Source organism: Zingiber officinale, chromosome 3A (genome assembly GCF_018446385.1).
Source record: "Zingiber officinale cultivar Zhangliang chromosome 3A, Zo_v1.1, whole genome shotgun sequence".
NCBI classification, from domain to species: domain Eukaryota; kingdom Viridiplantae; phylum Streptophyta; class Magnoliopsida; order Zingiberales; family Zingiberaceae; genus Zingiber; species Zingiber officinale.
This window is the reverse complement of record NC_055990.1, coordinates 93100998-93117787: the sequence shown is the minus strand read 5'-3', so window position 1 is coordinate 93117787 and position 16790 is coordinate 93100998. Positions and strand designations below refer to the sequence as shown.

Genomic DNA, 16790 nt, shown 5'->3' with positions numbered 1-16790 from the left:
TGACATAAAGAGAGAAAACTGATCGGTTATTTGAGTTTCCTATGTTTTATTGGGCTAAAAGAAAGTTAATAGACAAAAAATTGTAATAGGTTAAAGGCCAAAATAATTTACCTAGGGCTTAAGCCCAATAAAAATAAAATCCATTATATACTACTAACTTAAAAAAAAAAACTGGGTTGGATCCCACCCCACCCTTTGGGTGTGGCTCCATCCCTGGTACTACCGTCTCAAGAAGTCAACCAGATTGAGACATACGACTCCTCTAAAGAACTCTGAGAGAAGTTCCTGGAGCTTCATGAATGCACATTGGAGACCAAACTAGCAAGACGAGACTTGTTCTGAAATCAACTAAGCAACCAATGACTAAAAGAAGGGGAAACGATAGTACAACTGCACGCAAAATTGAAAGAGGTACTCATTAATACTAACAAATATAGATTCACTAAGGTACTCATTAAATGTATTTCCAAGAACCCTGGAATGGACATCAATCATAGACTCCTACTATATCTCCAAGGATCTCGAGGTAAGTACTTTAAAAAGTTTATTTTTAACTTTAGAACTTCATGAATCTCGTTGTGCATAACTCAGAAAAGAAAAGGAGTTGAAACACAACCTAGCGCTAAAAACCAAAAAGATTGAACCAGATTTAGAATCATCCCTCGACAAAAATAAAGAGGCTTATATGGTAAAAAAATTTAAAATGTTTTTTTAATTCTAACAACTTTGATAAGACATGGGCCAAAAAACTTCTATGAGGAAGAAGGAAAATGAGGTGCTATAACTGTAGTGAAAAAAGACATATCAAGAACAACCACCATAGATTAAAGAACAAAGAAAAAGAAAAGGACAAAGGGTCAAGAAAGTCTAAACAGAAGAACCTCAAAGCAACTTAGAGCTAGTCTTCATCAGGAGAGTCCAAGACAGAGGAATATGCTGGACTAGCACTAACGGTCAACCGCCTATCTAAAGATGACGAAAGCTCTTTAGAAGAAAACAACAATGAAGAGGATCAGAAGCCTCAACCTACTAATTTGACACGGTAAGTGAGGTACGTAACATTCTCTTTGATCAACTTTAAGATGCTATGAAATGTTGTCTAGAACTTTATACAAATTACAAACCAAGTATCTAGATCTAAAAAGGATTAATACTACTTAAAAAAGAGCTATGATACGCTCAAGGATAAATCTTAATGAAATGCTCAAGGATAGACACATAAATTCATGGCTCACCATTTCACTTTTTGTAGGCCCCATCATTTTATGCATCTATCCTTGAGTATTTCATTGAGATTTTTTCCTTGAGCATATCATTTTTCCTTAAAAAATAAGATAGAAAATGTATGCTTAGAGGAAGAATTTGATAAAGTTAAAATTAAAAATGTAAAATTAAAAAAAAATCAAATATAGATACTAGAAAAGAATTATTTATGCTCAAATTCAAATTTCTTATCAGTTTTAAATTTTAGAAATTATAGAGAGTTTAATTGATATGTTAGAAATCATATGAGACAAATTATAAAAATTATTAAAAATAATATTCTAAAAAAATATTTGATTAATCCAATAGGTGGAAGTTTATTTTGGGTTGTTCTAACTTATTAAACTATTTTTATGTGCATGTTAGAAAATAAATTTGTGTTATTTATTAACATTAGTGATAAAATTATTTTTCATAAATTTTCTCTTCGGTTGTTTTTTGTTTAAATTTTCCTTGATAGAAAAATGTGTTATTTGTTAAGAGATTTTTTTTTTTGAAAATTTCCAACCACTAAATAATTTTACATGAACTTTTTAAATTAAAAATTTTGAGAGATAGATTGTGGACAAACCTAATTTTTCGATAGATATCAGTTATAATTTGCATAGTTAGAAAAAAAAGTAAAATGTTTTGACGTTAAAATCTATTTTTAAATATTTAATTTCAAAAATAACTATTTCTGTGCAAAAATATTTATTTTGGTGGTAAGAAAAATTTTCTTGTGAAATTGTTTCTATGGTTAGATTACTGTTTAATATTGACAAAAATTTCTAGATTTTTTTTAAAATTATAAATAATTTTTAAATTTTATTTTAAGAATTTAACGTATACTTCTTAGAAATTATTTTCTATGAAAAATAATTTATATATATATATATATACTATCATGCTATTAGTAAAACCCTTAGAAATGTTTTCATGTTTTTTTTGGTCTATTTTTCCATTTTATTTGCTTTTTTATGTGATCAAACGAGAAGATATTATGAGAGTTAAGTTAAAGGGGATATTGCAATGTTATTATTTATACTTAATTACAAAATTTAATATTTTAAATTGTTAACATAAATCTTTTATTGTTTGTTTATCCTATCTTTAACTTGGATCGATATACATCAAAAATAAGAAGATTGTAAGTACTCCGGAGTTAATTTTGATATTGATCAACTAAGTTAAGTTAGTCCTTGTGTATTTGATATATTGTGTCTCAGTGTGCAGAGACTTAGGAACACAATAAATCAATCGGAAGATGCAACGAGTGAGAGGGATGACATGGAAAGGGAGTCAATGAGCTCAGTGCATCCGACGAAAAAAGAGATGTGGAAGAATACATCGATGGAGCGATAAGTACGCACACGATGTATCTGAGGGACGAGAAGCCGAGAGGAAGCCAACTTAAGAAAAAGGTTAGAGTTGGGTTCAAATGAGCTCAACTCTGGACGACCGGATCATCACTCAGGCGTGTGAAGAGTGATGATAAACTCGGAAGTTAACCATCCAAGGTACCTCCAATCGACTAGAGGCACCCTATTAAAGTGAAATATAAGGTGCCTCCAATGGGTCTAAGGCACCTCTCATGCAGCAGACTTAGGCGCCTCGGATGATCTAAGGCACCTTAAAAGAGTTGGAGACCTTTGATGAAAAGATAAGCAATGAAATCCATGTCAGCCAATCTGAGGCTCCTTCGATTGAATTGAGGTACTTCTATTGGAATCAAGATGCCTCCGATGAACCGAGGCACCTCCATTCAGCCAGATCAATTGAATGTGGGCAAGCTTCATCCGACCAGAGGCGCCCCCAGTTAATCGAGGTGCCTCAAATTGTCATGTCAGCAAAATGATCACTTTGATCAGTGGGCTATAAAGAGTGCCTCAAAGCTAGGAGTTCACATCACACTTGCACTTTCATTTCTATTTCTATTTTGTCGAAGTTTAAGCTTCCAACTGTTATAAGGGATTTCTCTGCCTTTGACCTTGTCGAAGAAAGAGATCTTTTAGTGAGCTGTTATTGTCTTAGATTAGCTGAGTCTCTTACTTTATATTGTTTATTATTTGTTTTTAAATAATTAATGTGTCTTTACTAGCTCAAAAACAAGAGAAATATTAAATTTTTATTGTAAGTTATTCACCCCTTCTGACTGGTCTACCCGATCTAACAGCTACAACATAATGTCAATTAGTATTCACTAAAAACAAACTCTATATTATAAAAGCTATGATTCAAAATTATTATAATATAATATCAATTAATATTGATTACATGAAATGTTTATATTGCAGTAGCTATAAACGGTGACTATTACATCTTAATGTTATTAGTTTTGATTATAGTTGAAGTATTCCGTTATGATTTGGTAGTTATGATAATGTTGAACATAAAGATATTTTTTAAAATAAAAATATATTAAGATAAAATGGGATATTGTTTTAATAATAAATGAAAGAGGATGCTTTTTATGATTTAATAAAAAGGGTGCTTATTTAATTTTTTTCCAAAATTTATTATAAATCATATAAATTAAAGGAGATGAAAAAAAAGAGATAAACCTTGTCGATGGATCCTAATTGCACAACACCTTCCTTTACTGCCACCAGAGCAATAGTCTGCATGAATAAAGCATTAATAACAATTACTCAAAATTATCATGGCTTAATCTAAATAATCATAAGAATGAATTAATATGTATATATACAGTGACCTTGATGCCTGATTGGAATTGAGCCTCCCATGTTCTTGGTTGCTGGATCAAATTCAACAAACATTGTAGAATTAATAATTTCATTAGAAATTTTGGTAGGAAATTTGTTGTTTACTCCTGAAGTTTATATATATGTTTTAAAACAATATTCTTTGAAACTTTTAAGTCCTGGAAATATTTCAGTGTTCTTGTCGTTTTACCTCTTAAATGATTTAGAAAGGCCACCCATAATTATTAAAATTGTCAAAAAGCACCCTTTTTCAAAATAAAAAAAAATGCCCTATTATATTTCTCGTACTGAAAAATACTCTTATTTCAACCGCATGTGTTAACGGTAAAGCCCGAAGGCCGTTCCCGCCATTGTCAGGAGATGCCAACAGTCACTCCTTTCTAGGAGCACAAAATATTTTGATATTGAATATTTTCATATAAAATTTTAAGATCAAAATTTAACATATCTTAATATATTTTTTTTTCTTCATATTTTAACTATCTATACTAATAACTAATAATCATCTGAGCAAATAAATTATCTTTTACCATCTATCACATAGGAACACAAAATACTCTTATTTCAATGTTATTGTAGTAGTTAGTAACTGCTATAACGTCAAAAACACTATTTTAACTAAATCAAAAAATTACGCACAGAACACTTATATTAAAAAAAATTCTTCACGGCCATTAATGTCTACTACAGCATAGTACCAACCATTAATTAGCAATTACAAAATTTTGACAACAATATTATGCTCCTTTTGAGCATATTAAAATAATTTTAATTTAATTTAATTTAAACATTTTTAATTTAGTAAAGATGTTTTTTTTACATAAAGATGTTTCATATAGATTTTTTAACGGAGTTGAATCGGTTTAAAAAATAAAAGAGCACCTATCATATTTTTCGTACTGAAAATACTCTAATTATGTTCTAACGATTGTAGCAATTAAGAGATAAAATAAATTTACTTAGTCAAAATTATGATAGTATTATTGTACCAGTCATTATATTAATGTCTATTACAGTATTGTACCAATCATTGATTAACTATTAAAATATTTTGACAACAATATTATGATCATTTCGGGAATACTAAAGTGATTTTGATTAAATTCAACAAATATTTTTAATCAAATCAATAAAAAGTTTTTAATATAAAAATGCTATGGATATAGATTTTTTTTAACCAAGTTAAATTGGTTTATTTTTACACATTCTCTCACCTACGTTATAAGGCTATGATAAGAGTAGAAATATTAAAGATAATTTTTTATAATTAAAAATAAGGTGAAATAAAGGAGAGAAAAAGGGAGCAGTAGAGCTTTGCTTACAGCATCAAGTGAATGGTGGTTCCAAGTGGAGATGGAAGTGATCTCAGTGTTTTGGGTATAGATATTTTTTATATAAAAATGTCTCGGATGTAGTTTTTTTAACCAAGTTAGAATCGATTTATTTTTATACATTCTATCAGCTAGCTATGCAACGATATGGATCCTTATAATGACTGTCCTGAGCTTAGCTTAGCTATGCTTAAGATGCTCAATAATGGTTCTTTAATAATATAATTAAAGAAGTATAATCACCTATGTAAATTTTCTATTGAACCCATTAAAATTCATCCCTTTCACTTCCAAAATCTAATCCACCTCTAATTCTGAGATCCATCCATGCACTATAAAAACTTTATCTTATTTTAATTTTTGCCCCCGGAGTTATGGTGCAGCGACAGGATATCCAAGCTGTCACTCAAATATCCACGGTTCGAGCCTCAGTTATAACGAATTTATAGGAATTTTTTCTCTAAATGGGGCACATAACTAAAGGATGCTGGGCTCCTGGGCTGTCCGCTACCAGATCGATCATCCCAAACTCAACGTTACGCAGTCTGATTAATCATGTTTTTTATAATAATATTGGAGATATATGACGAAATAATATTTTAAAAAGAGATTTTTTTTTTTTATGATTCTAATAATTAGGAGAGATCTGTTGATTTTTGTCCATTTAAAAATATCACAAATATTTTTTAATAATTAAAGAGGGTGAAATAAAGGAGAGGAAGAGGCAGCATTAAAGCTTTGCTCCATCATTAGAAGGGTTGTTCCGAGTGGAGATGGAAACGTGCTCATATTATTTTGGATATAGATTTTTTATATAAAAATATTTCGGTTACAAATTTTGTAACCAAGTTGAATCAATTTTTTTACACATCCTAGTAGCTAGCTATGCCAAGGGCATATCCATATAATGACTGTCCTGGGCTTAACTCAGCTTTTCTTCAGATGCTCAATTATACTTCTTTAATAGTATAATTAAAATAATATAATAATCTATGTAAATTTTTTATTTAATCAGCTAAAATTTATCCCATTCATATCCAAAGTCTAGTCCATCTCTAATTCTTGAATTTGCCCATGGCTACATCATAGCTGCTATAACAATATTGATAAATAATAATTTGTAATTAATTAGCATAAAGCATTAATTATATTTATGTTTTTTAGGAGTCAAGTTCATATTTAGTATTAAGTATCTTTATCTTTTCTTAGCTAGTCAAACTGTATTTCCTAGGCTAATTAAAGTTTAGCTAAAGTTTATATTTTCCATGCAATTAATGTAATTTTGAAGCATTTCTCTATAAATTCATATACTGTATATCCATGAAAGTAATGGCAAAAATAAAAAGTTAGGGAAGCAGATTTACCTCTTCTCTTAATTTTCTTTCTTCTTCTTCGGTCTCCAACAAATTTGGTATCAGAGTAATTATTAGAAAAGATGTCTCTATCAAATTCAAACTCTATTTTCTCATACACAACAAGTCAGATTCCAATTTTCAATTGAGAGCATTATGATTATTAGAATTCTCAAATGGAAATCATCTTTCTTTCACAAGATTTATGGGACATGATTGAAGAAGGTTACATGGAGAGACAAGACCAGCAAGATTCTTCTTCTCAAACAGGAGAAATAGAGAAGGAACACAAGAAGCATGTGAAGAAAAATGCTACAACATTGAGGATCATCCAACGAGGGGTAAGTAAAACATTTATCCCGGAACTTATGACATCAAGAAGGCCAAAGAAGCTTAGGAAACTCTAAAAATAGAGTTCAAGGGTTAGAAAAAGTCATCTCCATCAAGTTACAAAGCTTATGGAGTGAATTTAAAATTTTATCAATGAAAGAAGGAGAGCTTATTAAAGATTTTTTCTCTAGAGTTGCTGAGATTATCAATCAAATCAAGAGTTGTAGAGATGCTATTCCTGAAAAGAAAGTTGTTGAGAAATCTTAAGAGGCTTCCTCAAAAATTTGAACATATAACTTCTGTTATTGGAGAAACAAAAGATCTCACCAAGTTTACACAATATTAACTTATGGGATCTTTAGAAGTACATGAGAAAAGAGTAAGCAGATACAATAATCAACCCATGGAGCATGCTTTTCAAGCAAAAGTGAATAACTCGAGAAATTCCAAACCAGAACAAAAAGGTAAAGGGATCACATTTCATGGACAGTTTGACATTAGAAGTCGTGGAAGATATTTTCAAGGTAGAGGAAGAGGAGGGAGAGATTCTTTAAGTGGAAGAGATTCTTCATGGCAACAAAAATCTGGTAACTATGATTCTCATGTTTCATTTGTAAGAAAGCTGGCCATGAGTCCAAGAATTGTTATTTAAGATGCACTAGATGCAAAATTCTTAATCATTCTTATAAGGATTGTTGGAATAAAGAAAAGGGAGAAAATCAAAAGGGGAAAAAGGTAGGTAATTTTTCAGCAAAAGATGATAACAATAAATTGTTCTTTTCTACTATGGATGATGAGAAATCTGGTGAAATGTGGTATTTAGATATCAGTCAGCATTTGAAGAGCTGGATAAAAATTACTCTTCTCATGTTGAATTTGGTGACGAAAAGTAAGTTAAGATGAAAGGAAAAGGAGTTATTGCAGTTCATACAAGTGGAGGTAACAAAAAATTTATTCATGATGTGCATTATTCTCCTAATATTTCCCAGAATCTTTTGAATATTGGACAAATGATGAGAAAAGGTCACAAGCTAATCTTTGATAATGATAGATGTGAAATTTTTGACAAGAAATCTGAAGAACAGATTACTGTCGTGATGTTGACTTCCAATAATTTTTTCACTTCCATATGAAATCATCTCAAAAAACTACTTTTAGAAGTGAAAGTGTTGATAAATCTTATCTTTGACATTTGAGATATAGTCATTTGAATCTTAAAGGACTACAGTTATTAAAACAAAAGAATATGGTTGTTGGACTTCCAGAAATTAAGCAACAACATGAGGTTCGTGAAGGTTGCATTTATGGGAAAATACATCGGTTTCCATTTCCAAAAATAGCTTGGAGAGATTATTTTCCTCTTGAGCTAGTACATGCAGATATTTGTGGTCCAACTAGAACTCCTCTCAGTAATAAAAGGTATTTTCTACTCTTTTTTGATGATTTCACTAGAATGATTTGGGTTTATATTCTTGAGAAGAAATCTGAAGCCTTCACCAAGTTTCTACACTTTAAAGCACTAGTTGAAAATCAAAGTGGTTGTTTTATAAAGACCTTAAGAACAAATCGTGGAGGAGAGTTCATTTACAAGCCTTTTCTCCATTATTGCAAAGAAGAAGGCATTCAAAGACAACTTACAATCAGATATACACCGCAATAGAATAGTGTCGCCAAAAGGAAAAATAGAACAATTGTAGAAATGACCAGAAGCATGTTAAAAGGCAAAGGACTTCCCAATAGATTCTGGGCTGAAGCTGTAAATACTACTGTGCATATTCTCAATCGTTCTCCTACCAAAGTAGTTTAAAATAAAATTCCTTTTGAAGCATGGCATGACAGAAAACCAATTGTAAGTCAATTTAAAGTTTTTGGGTGTGTTGCTTATGCTCTTGTTCAAAATAGCCGATGAATCCAAAGGTTATCTACTTTTCAATTCATTAACTAATCAATTAGTGCTTTCAAGGGATGTGATTTTTGATGAAACTGCAACATGGAATGGGAAACTGAAGAAGTTGCTGAAGTACCTATCGAAGACTTATTTTTTGAACCAAATCAATCAGTTAAAAGATGTTGGTTCATTAAGGAGTAATTATGAAGATGATTTAGATTCAGGAACTCCTCCAAAAAGATATCCTTCCTTGGCAGATATTTGTGAATCCTGTAATGTTGTATTTTTTACTTGTGAGCCATAATATTTTGAGGATGTTGTAAAAGAACAAGTCTGGAGAAAAGCCATGAATGAAGAAGTAAGGAACATTGAGAAGAATCATACTTGACAGTTAATAGACCTTCTAGAAGAAAAAGAAGCAATTGGCTTAAAATGGATCTAGAAGACCAAGTATAATGAAGATGGTAGTGTGCAAAAACATAAGGTAAGGTTAGTGGCAAAAGAGTATTCTCAACAACCTGGTGTGGATTTAAATAAAACTTTTGCTCCCATAGTACAAATGGAGACTATTAGAATTTTTCTTGCCTTGGCAACTCAACTAGAGTTACAAGTATTTCAACTTGATGTTAAATCAGCTTTTCTGAATGAAGAGTTAGAAGAAGAGGTTTATGTGAAACAACCTCAAGGATATGAAATAAAAGGGAAGGAATAGAAAGTTTATAAGCTACACAAAGCACTTTATGGGCTTAAACAAGCTCCAAGAGCAAGGAATAGCAAAATCGACGCTTATTTCCTACAAAATGGATTTGTGAAAAGTCAATTTGAACCATCTCTTTATGTGAAAAAATATGAAGGTGATTTTTTAATAGTTTGTATCTACGTTGATGATCTTATTTATGCAGAAACTAATGCTAGAATGGTGTAATCATTCAAAGAGGTAATGATGAACGAATAAGAAATGACGGATCTTGGATTGATGAAGTATTTTCTTGGAATTCAAGTAAAGCAATCAAAAGGAGAGATTTTCATTTCTCAAGCAAAATATGTAGTAGATTTGCTCAAAAAATTTCAAATGGAAAATTGTAAATCAACAGCAACTCCTATAGCCTTCAATGAAAAATTATAGCTGAATGATGAAGCAAAAAAGTGTGATCCAAATATTATAGAAGCCTTATTGGTTTATTGATTTATTTGGCCAATACAAGACCTGATATTGTATATCATGTTGCCTTAATATCTAGATTTATGAATGCTCCAAGTAAGCTTCATTTTGTAGCAGCAAAGAGGATACTTCGTTACCTTCAAGGGATAAAACATTGGGAATCAAATATTTGAAAGAAGAGGACAACAAGTTAGTTGGTTTTTGTGATAGTGATTGGGCCGGAAGTCTTGATGATAGAAGAAGCACTTCAGCATATATGTTTTGTTTGGGATCTAAAATCATTTCATGGAGTTCAAAAAAACAAAGTTCAGTTGCATTATCATCTGCAGAGGTTGAATATATTGCAGCAAATGAAGCTGTACGTGAAGTAGTTTGGTTAAGAAGAATTTTGGTTGATTTACAGCAAAAAGATACAAATCCTACTCTAATTTACTGTGATAACCAATTTGCAATTTGAATGATAAAAAATCCAGTCTTTCATGGAAGATCAAAATATATAGAGTTGAGACATAATGATATTCGTGATATGGTTTAAAAGAAGGAAATTCATTTAGGTTTTATCAAGACCACAGATCAGCTAGCAGATGTTCTTACCAAGGCAATATCTATTGAAAAGCTTCAACGGTTCAAGGATATGATGAAGATTATAAATTAAGAGGGGGGGGGTGTTAAATAGTAATTTGTAACTAATTAACATGAAGCATTAATTATGTTTATGTTTCTTAGGAGTCAAGTTCAGGTTGAGTATTAAGTATCTTTATCTTTTCCTAGATAGTCAAAGTTTATTTCCTAGGTTAATTAAAGTTTAGCTACAGTTTATATTTTCCATGCAATCAATGTAATTCTGAAACATTTCTCTATAAATTCATGTACTACATATCCATGAAAGTAATGGGAAAGAAAAAAAGTTAGAGAAACATATTTACCTCTTCTCTTAATTTCCTTTTTTCTTCTTCTGCCTCCAACAAATATTGGAGAAATATAACGAGATGTTATTTTAAAAAGAGCATCTTTTATCATTATTTTAATAATTAAGAGAGTCCTATTGATTTAATTTTATCCATTTAAAAATATTAAAGATATTTTTTTAATAATTAAAAGAAATATGGTGAAATAAAGCAGATAAAAAGGTAGCATTAGCTTTAATTCATCAGAAGGGTTGTTCTAAGTGGAGATGGAAGTAAGCTCATAATGCTTTGGGTATAGATTTTTTAACTAAGTTGAATCAATTTATTTTTACATATTTTAGCAGCTAGTTATTGTAAGTACCCCGGATCAACAACTATGTCTAAAGATGAATCTTATAATGACTATTTTGGGCTCTAGCTCAACTCTACTTAAGATACTCAATTGTACTTCTTTAATAGTACAATTAAAGAAGTACACTCACTTATATAAATTTTTTTATTTAATCCATTAAAATTTATCCCTTTCATATCCGAAGTTTAGTCCATCTATAATTCTTGGATTCATCCATAGCTACATTGTAGCTACTATAATAATATTGGAGAAATATAACGAGATGTTATTTTAAAAAGAGCATCTTTTTCATTATTCTAATAATTAGGAGAGTCCTATTGATTTAATTTTGCCCATTTAGAAATATTAATGATATTTTTTGATAATTTTTTTAAAAAAAATCTGAAGGGTGTAATAAAGGAAAGGAAGGTATAACATTAGAGCTTTACTTCATTAGAAGGGTTGTTCCAAGTGGAGATGGTAGTGAGAGCTTAGAGTGCTTTAGGTATAGATTTTTTACATAAAAATCCTTTGGGTATTGATTCTACCTAGGAACATCGTCAAACAAACCATTGGTGAGTTAGCATGGATGTTGACTTATCGTTAATCGCCTATCGACAATGAGGATCAACGAGGAGATCCGCTGGAGCCTGGATAAAAGAAGACTAAAGAGCAAGACATTTAGAATGATGGTCAAGGGGTTCCTCAGCATAGTCATTCCAACGTTCTAGTCAGTTTTCGGTGGAGATGGAGGAGGAAGAATAAAGAAAAGTAGTTATAGAGTTTTTTTATGAGTTTTTATACATACCTCAAACCATAGGGACGGGTTACATTTTATAAAGCGATAACTAATTCCTATGTTTCCAATGTGTTTAAAAATCCACATGATTTATTATTTGCTTCCTAAAATAGTCTGAAATCCTGAGATCCACGGGATCGCTATCCTCTTTTTGAAATAGTTAAAAATACCTACATTCGTGTGAGCTTTTCTTGAAATAGTCCAAAATCCCTATATCCACGCAAGCATTATTCTTTTCCTAAAATAGTATAAAATCCTAATTTGAGGCGTTAAAGGGTTGGACACCTGGGGGGAGGGGGAACTATGGAGTCGGGGGAGCCAAGAACTAAGGAGCACCAAAGAATCAAGGGGCGTCAAAGAGTCGAGGTCGACTCGGTTTTCCCTTGACTTGAATAGCCACCTTTGTAGGATTACTAACCTCTCTTATCCATGTGACGTTCTCTAATTACCCCTGGATCACTAATCCCTCATTCAAATCTAGTTAAAGAAGGTAGGAGTTCGACTGACTAAAATATTGTATGACAAAACATGCTTATTCTAGTTACCTTGATTGCCCAAGCTACGTGGTAGATTTTTTGCATATTTCTGAAGCGATTACAAATTACATGTCAGCACACCTCTATCATTATATCTTTAAATACAGTCATTCCTTTTAAACACACTGCCTGCATCATTTGTCTTGGTTTTTGAGCATAGAATGCACCAGTGTATATCCAAGGTTGCATCACATTAATGTGATGTGATCCATAACAGAGAAGGTTAAGCGTCCTTCACTAGATATTTGATTTGTTCCATGCGTTTGATCCTATGGTTGAAAATTTATCCCACCCATGTAACATCAGAAACCTGACAGCCTTGGATAATTAAGTCGAGATATATAAGGTTAGATAAGGATGCCCTTACCTTTAACCTTGCACTCGCTACTTCTGCGTTTGTTATTCTTCATCTTCATTCTCTTTGAACTTCTAGCATCTTCTCACTTAGTAAGTTGCTGGGTTCCTTTCTGTCGTTCCTTGTTTTAAATCACACAAATGTTGTTTTCATATCCGCTGTTCTTCATCTCTCATCTTTACTAAGGCTTTCAAATGGTAGTGACTGACTAGATCATCTCCTCCTAGTTTCGTGACCTTCTTTCGAAGTCATCTATTGAGTGGGTCGTGTTTCCCTATTCCAATATTTTTTTTATCAAAGTATCATAGTATTTTCGTATTCCATTATCACAACTTGGCCCTAACTCCTTTCGCATCTTAACTAGTATAGTAATCCTCTTCTGCTTGTATCACTTTCCTCTCTCCCCGCATCTTCCATTTCTTCTTTTACTCGAAGAAGATGGATGATGGAGTCTTCTTCTTCTCATCCTGAGTTGGGCTTATACTAATTAAGAGCCTCTCGTCATCACACAAGGGGTGGAACCCTAATTTTTCTTTGGCAAACCCCCGAGTGTAATGTCCTAACTGACCTGGTGACAACACGAGTTACCCATGCTATTTCAGTGCATCACAGAAGTTGAAGGACTTGAAGTTCGATAGCAACCTTCTATTTGAGGAGGGATTGCTGCATATGTTCGGGCTGAGTCATATCTTCATTCCCCTTAGAATTTCATTTGGTAAGATTTTTCATTCAAGTAAGTCTTGTCGTCTAACTGAAGGTATATCATTTTTTACAGCTGCCACTATGTTGCAGGTATCTATGAACAAGTTGTTGAAGCTCATTGAGGTGGAGTTGGAGCCACGCTGGGTGACAATTGTCGAGCTCACCTCAGATGAGGTGATGCTTGAGGAAAGAGCACCCCCGCCTCGACTACAGCTCCAACGGAGATTGTCAACCCAAGCAACGACTGGAGATTTGCCTCTACCCTGGGAACCAAGCTAGCCTCTAGCTCTGTGACTAGTGGCTATGGAACCGACTCCATCCTAGGAGTTGGGAACACCTTTTAGGTTCACTAGGAAGAGGCAATGCACGCCAGGAACTTCTGCCAATCGTTCGGGTCAATCTGTCCACCATTAGCTCCTACAAACTCCCCAAGTCCATTCATTGCTACACCTATTTAAAGATCAAGCAAGCTAGTCGGGTTAAGGAATCACCCAACCCTAGCTCCTACGTCCCTTACAGAGTCAAGGGATTTCTGCACCGGTGTTGGTTCTTCACACCCTCATGCGGACCCAAGTTTTATAGATAACTAGGCAGATTTCTGAGGTGATGATGATGCCCCGATTGTCCTGGAAGCATCCCAAGAACAAATCCAGGTGGCGCATAAACTGGATCTCACCCTTTATGGTTTGGCAGCTATTGGGTGGAGAAATGTTGAGGAAGTGACCAAGGACATGACCATCCATACCTTGTCAGAGGAGTTTTTACTAAATGAGGCCAAACACATGCCCCAGTTAATAGTGTTTGACCAATGGTATCATGAGATTTGGCAGGCTCGACGAGAACTGTGGGTCCAAGTGGCTGAACTAGAGTCTTGGCTAGTCGCAACCTCCTTCCAAGAGTTATTGACCAGAACCCAAAAAGAAATGGCTCTTGCGCAGTTGGAGATTGACTGTCTGAAGAAACAACAAGATGACCTCGCTTATGATCAGACAGTGATCACCCAACTAAAGAGAGGAATAGTAGAGGCGTTGATGGAGAGGATCCAAACCACATATGACCTAGACAAGATGATGTGGAAGGTTGAATCCCTCAAGGCCGAGAATGAGAAGTTGAAATAGGAGGGGGAGTGGCTGTGGAAGGAGATAGAGGAGACGAAGTCTGAGGTAGAAGCATAAAAGACCTCCTTAGAAGGCACTCGGGCGGGGACGAAGGCTGCTATGGCCGAGTTGGTGATAAATTGGACCGCATTGGAAGCTAGTCACACTAAATGGGGCTCCTAAAAGTGGAATTGGGGGCCATTGGATAAGAAGCTGAGTAGGCCAAGGCCTTGGTGGTGGAATCCTTGCATATTGAAGTGGAGGCTGCCAAATCTGTCATGGAGATCCTGGAAACCTCCAAGTTTAAGATTCAGGTGGCACCGGATGTCCAAAAAGGCCAACTAGAAGGTAAAATGATCGAGTTCCAGGATAGAGAGATCTATTGATAGGCCGCCAAGAAGAAAGAAATTCTTCGTTCGAAGAAATTTATGATATAATTGGTACCCACCTTATCCATATGGTATGATACAGAATAGACGACACCATTCAACAACTATTGGAGAATGGACACCTCCCTACTAGTATGCCACCTCCTCTTATTAACTTATCCAGAATCACCAACAACATCTCTGACAAGGATATAGTAGATTTAACTTAATTCGATCTAGAAATGTCTTTTGCTACTGAACATCAATAAGAATATAATGAAAAAACTTTTGTTTATTCCAAATTGCCCTTTTGTGATGAGCTCTATAATGCAGAGTCGAGAGATGTAAATTTGTCTTGAAAGGTCATCGAGAGTTTAGCCTCCAATGAGATGCACACTTCACCAAGGCTAGGAGGAATATTGAACTCAATCATGAGTACAAGGGGGGCATCACATCATAGGTCTCAACCCTGACTAAATCCGAGTTGGGGGAGTTTTTGACTCTCAAAAAGACAAAGTGATATGATACTCACTCGACCCTTATATAAAGGGGAGGTTGCTATCACAAACTAAAGGATCTCGACCTCAAATGTATATGAGTTAGGGAGTTTGGGGCCTTGAAAAGGACAAGATTATACGTTACACGCTCGACTATTGTGCGAAGAGAAGATTGCTATTGCAGATTGAAAGATCTCAACCCTGATAATATTTGAGTTGGGGGAGTTTGGACCCTGAAAATGATAAGGCGATATCATAAATGCTCGACCCTTATGTTGAAGCATTCTAGGTGCCCTAGGTTTTAATGTTTGGATAAATGTTTAAGTTAAATTTATTGTTATATTTAATATGCATTATGAGTATGTAGGATATAACTACAATAAGAAAAGTCCAAGTATGATCTTAGCAAAGGATAAAAGTCCAAGAGGAGTCTTGGCGGTGTAAATCTAAGTATGTAGTATTGGCAACATAAGTCCAAATGTGACTTGGCAATGGTAGAAGTCTCGGAGGTGAGGAGTCTCTTGGCAAAGGAAGACCTGACAACTATGACAAGGCCAAAGGAATCTCCAGCAGGCAAGGTGTGAAGGATGGGGAGACATCCGAGGGACGCGAGGCTGATGGAGGAGGCTAGAAGACTCGATTTAGGTTGGTCGGGTAAGGATGAGTGTTAGGTGAATGTACTTAAGGGTCAAAACCCTAGGGCTAAATTTTACTAGTCGATTGGGCGAGGGCACAGAATATTTATGTGTCTAACGACTATGAAAATAATAAATTGGAACTATAGTAGTACTGTAGCAGTCGACTGGTACTTCCATCAGTTAATTGGTATCGAGCCGTTGACATGTAAAGATCGAATTCCATAGAGGACCAGTCGACTAGTGATTTTATAAGTCGACTGGTGGTGGGAAACAGAGTTAGGTGTTTCCTCCCGAGCTCTATTTAAGAGAGTTCGAGGTGCTTGACTAAGGTTGACGAAAATAGAGGTAGTTAACCCCTATTAAAGTCTTCCAAGCTATCGTGTGATCAAGCGTGCTTACACGGGGTTGTGACGAGGTTTCTCCACCCACAAGGAGCTACTTGAGCTAGTCAAAATTTTTTGAGGAGTCATCCATTGATGGATTGAGATCGTCCACCTTATGAATAGCAATGGAGTAAGAGCCCTAATC

At 33.9% G+C, this 16790-nt stretch overlaps 1 protein-coding gene and 1 pseudogene across 3 annotated transcripts in view; both read right to left on the bottom strand.

Moving 5' to 3' along the window:
* LOC122052050 (protein RICE SALT SENSITIVE 3-like) overlaps positions 1-16790 on the bottom strand; it is a 32382-nt gene that overhangs the window by 3258 nt on the left and 12334 nt on the right. For all 3 annotated transcript variants that reach the window (XM_042613438.1, XM_042613439.1, XM_042613441.1), the window contains 2 exons: positions 3959-4000; positions 3807-3863 (listed from right to left, as the gene is read on the bottom strand). In XM_042613438.1, the coding sequence (XP_042469372.1) occupies positions 3807-3863; positions 3959-4000 (99 nt within the window). The remainder of the gene's footprint in view (positions 1-3806; positions 3864-3958; positions 4001-16790) is intronic.
* On the bottom strand, positions 4226-4358 carry LOC122054532 (annotated as a pseudogene).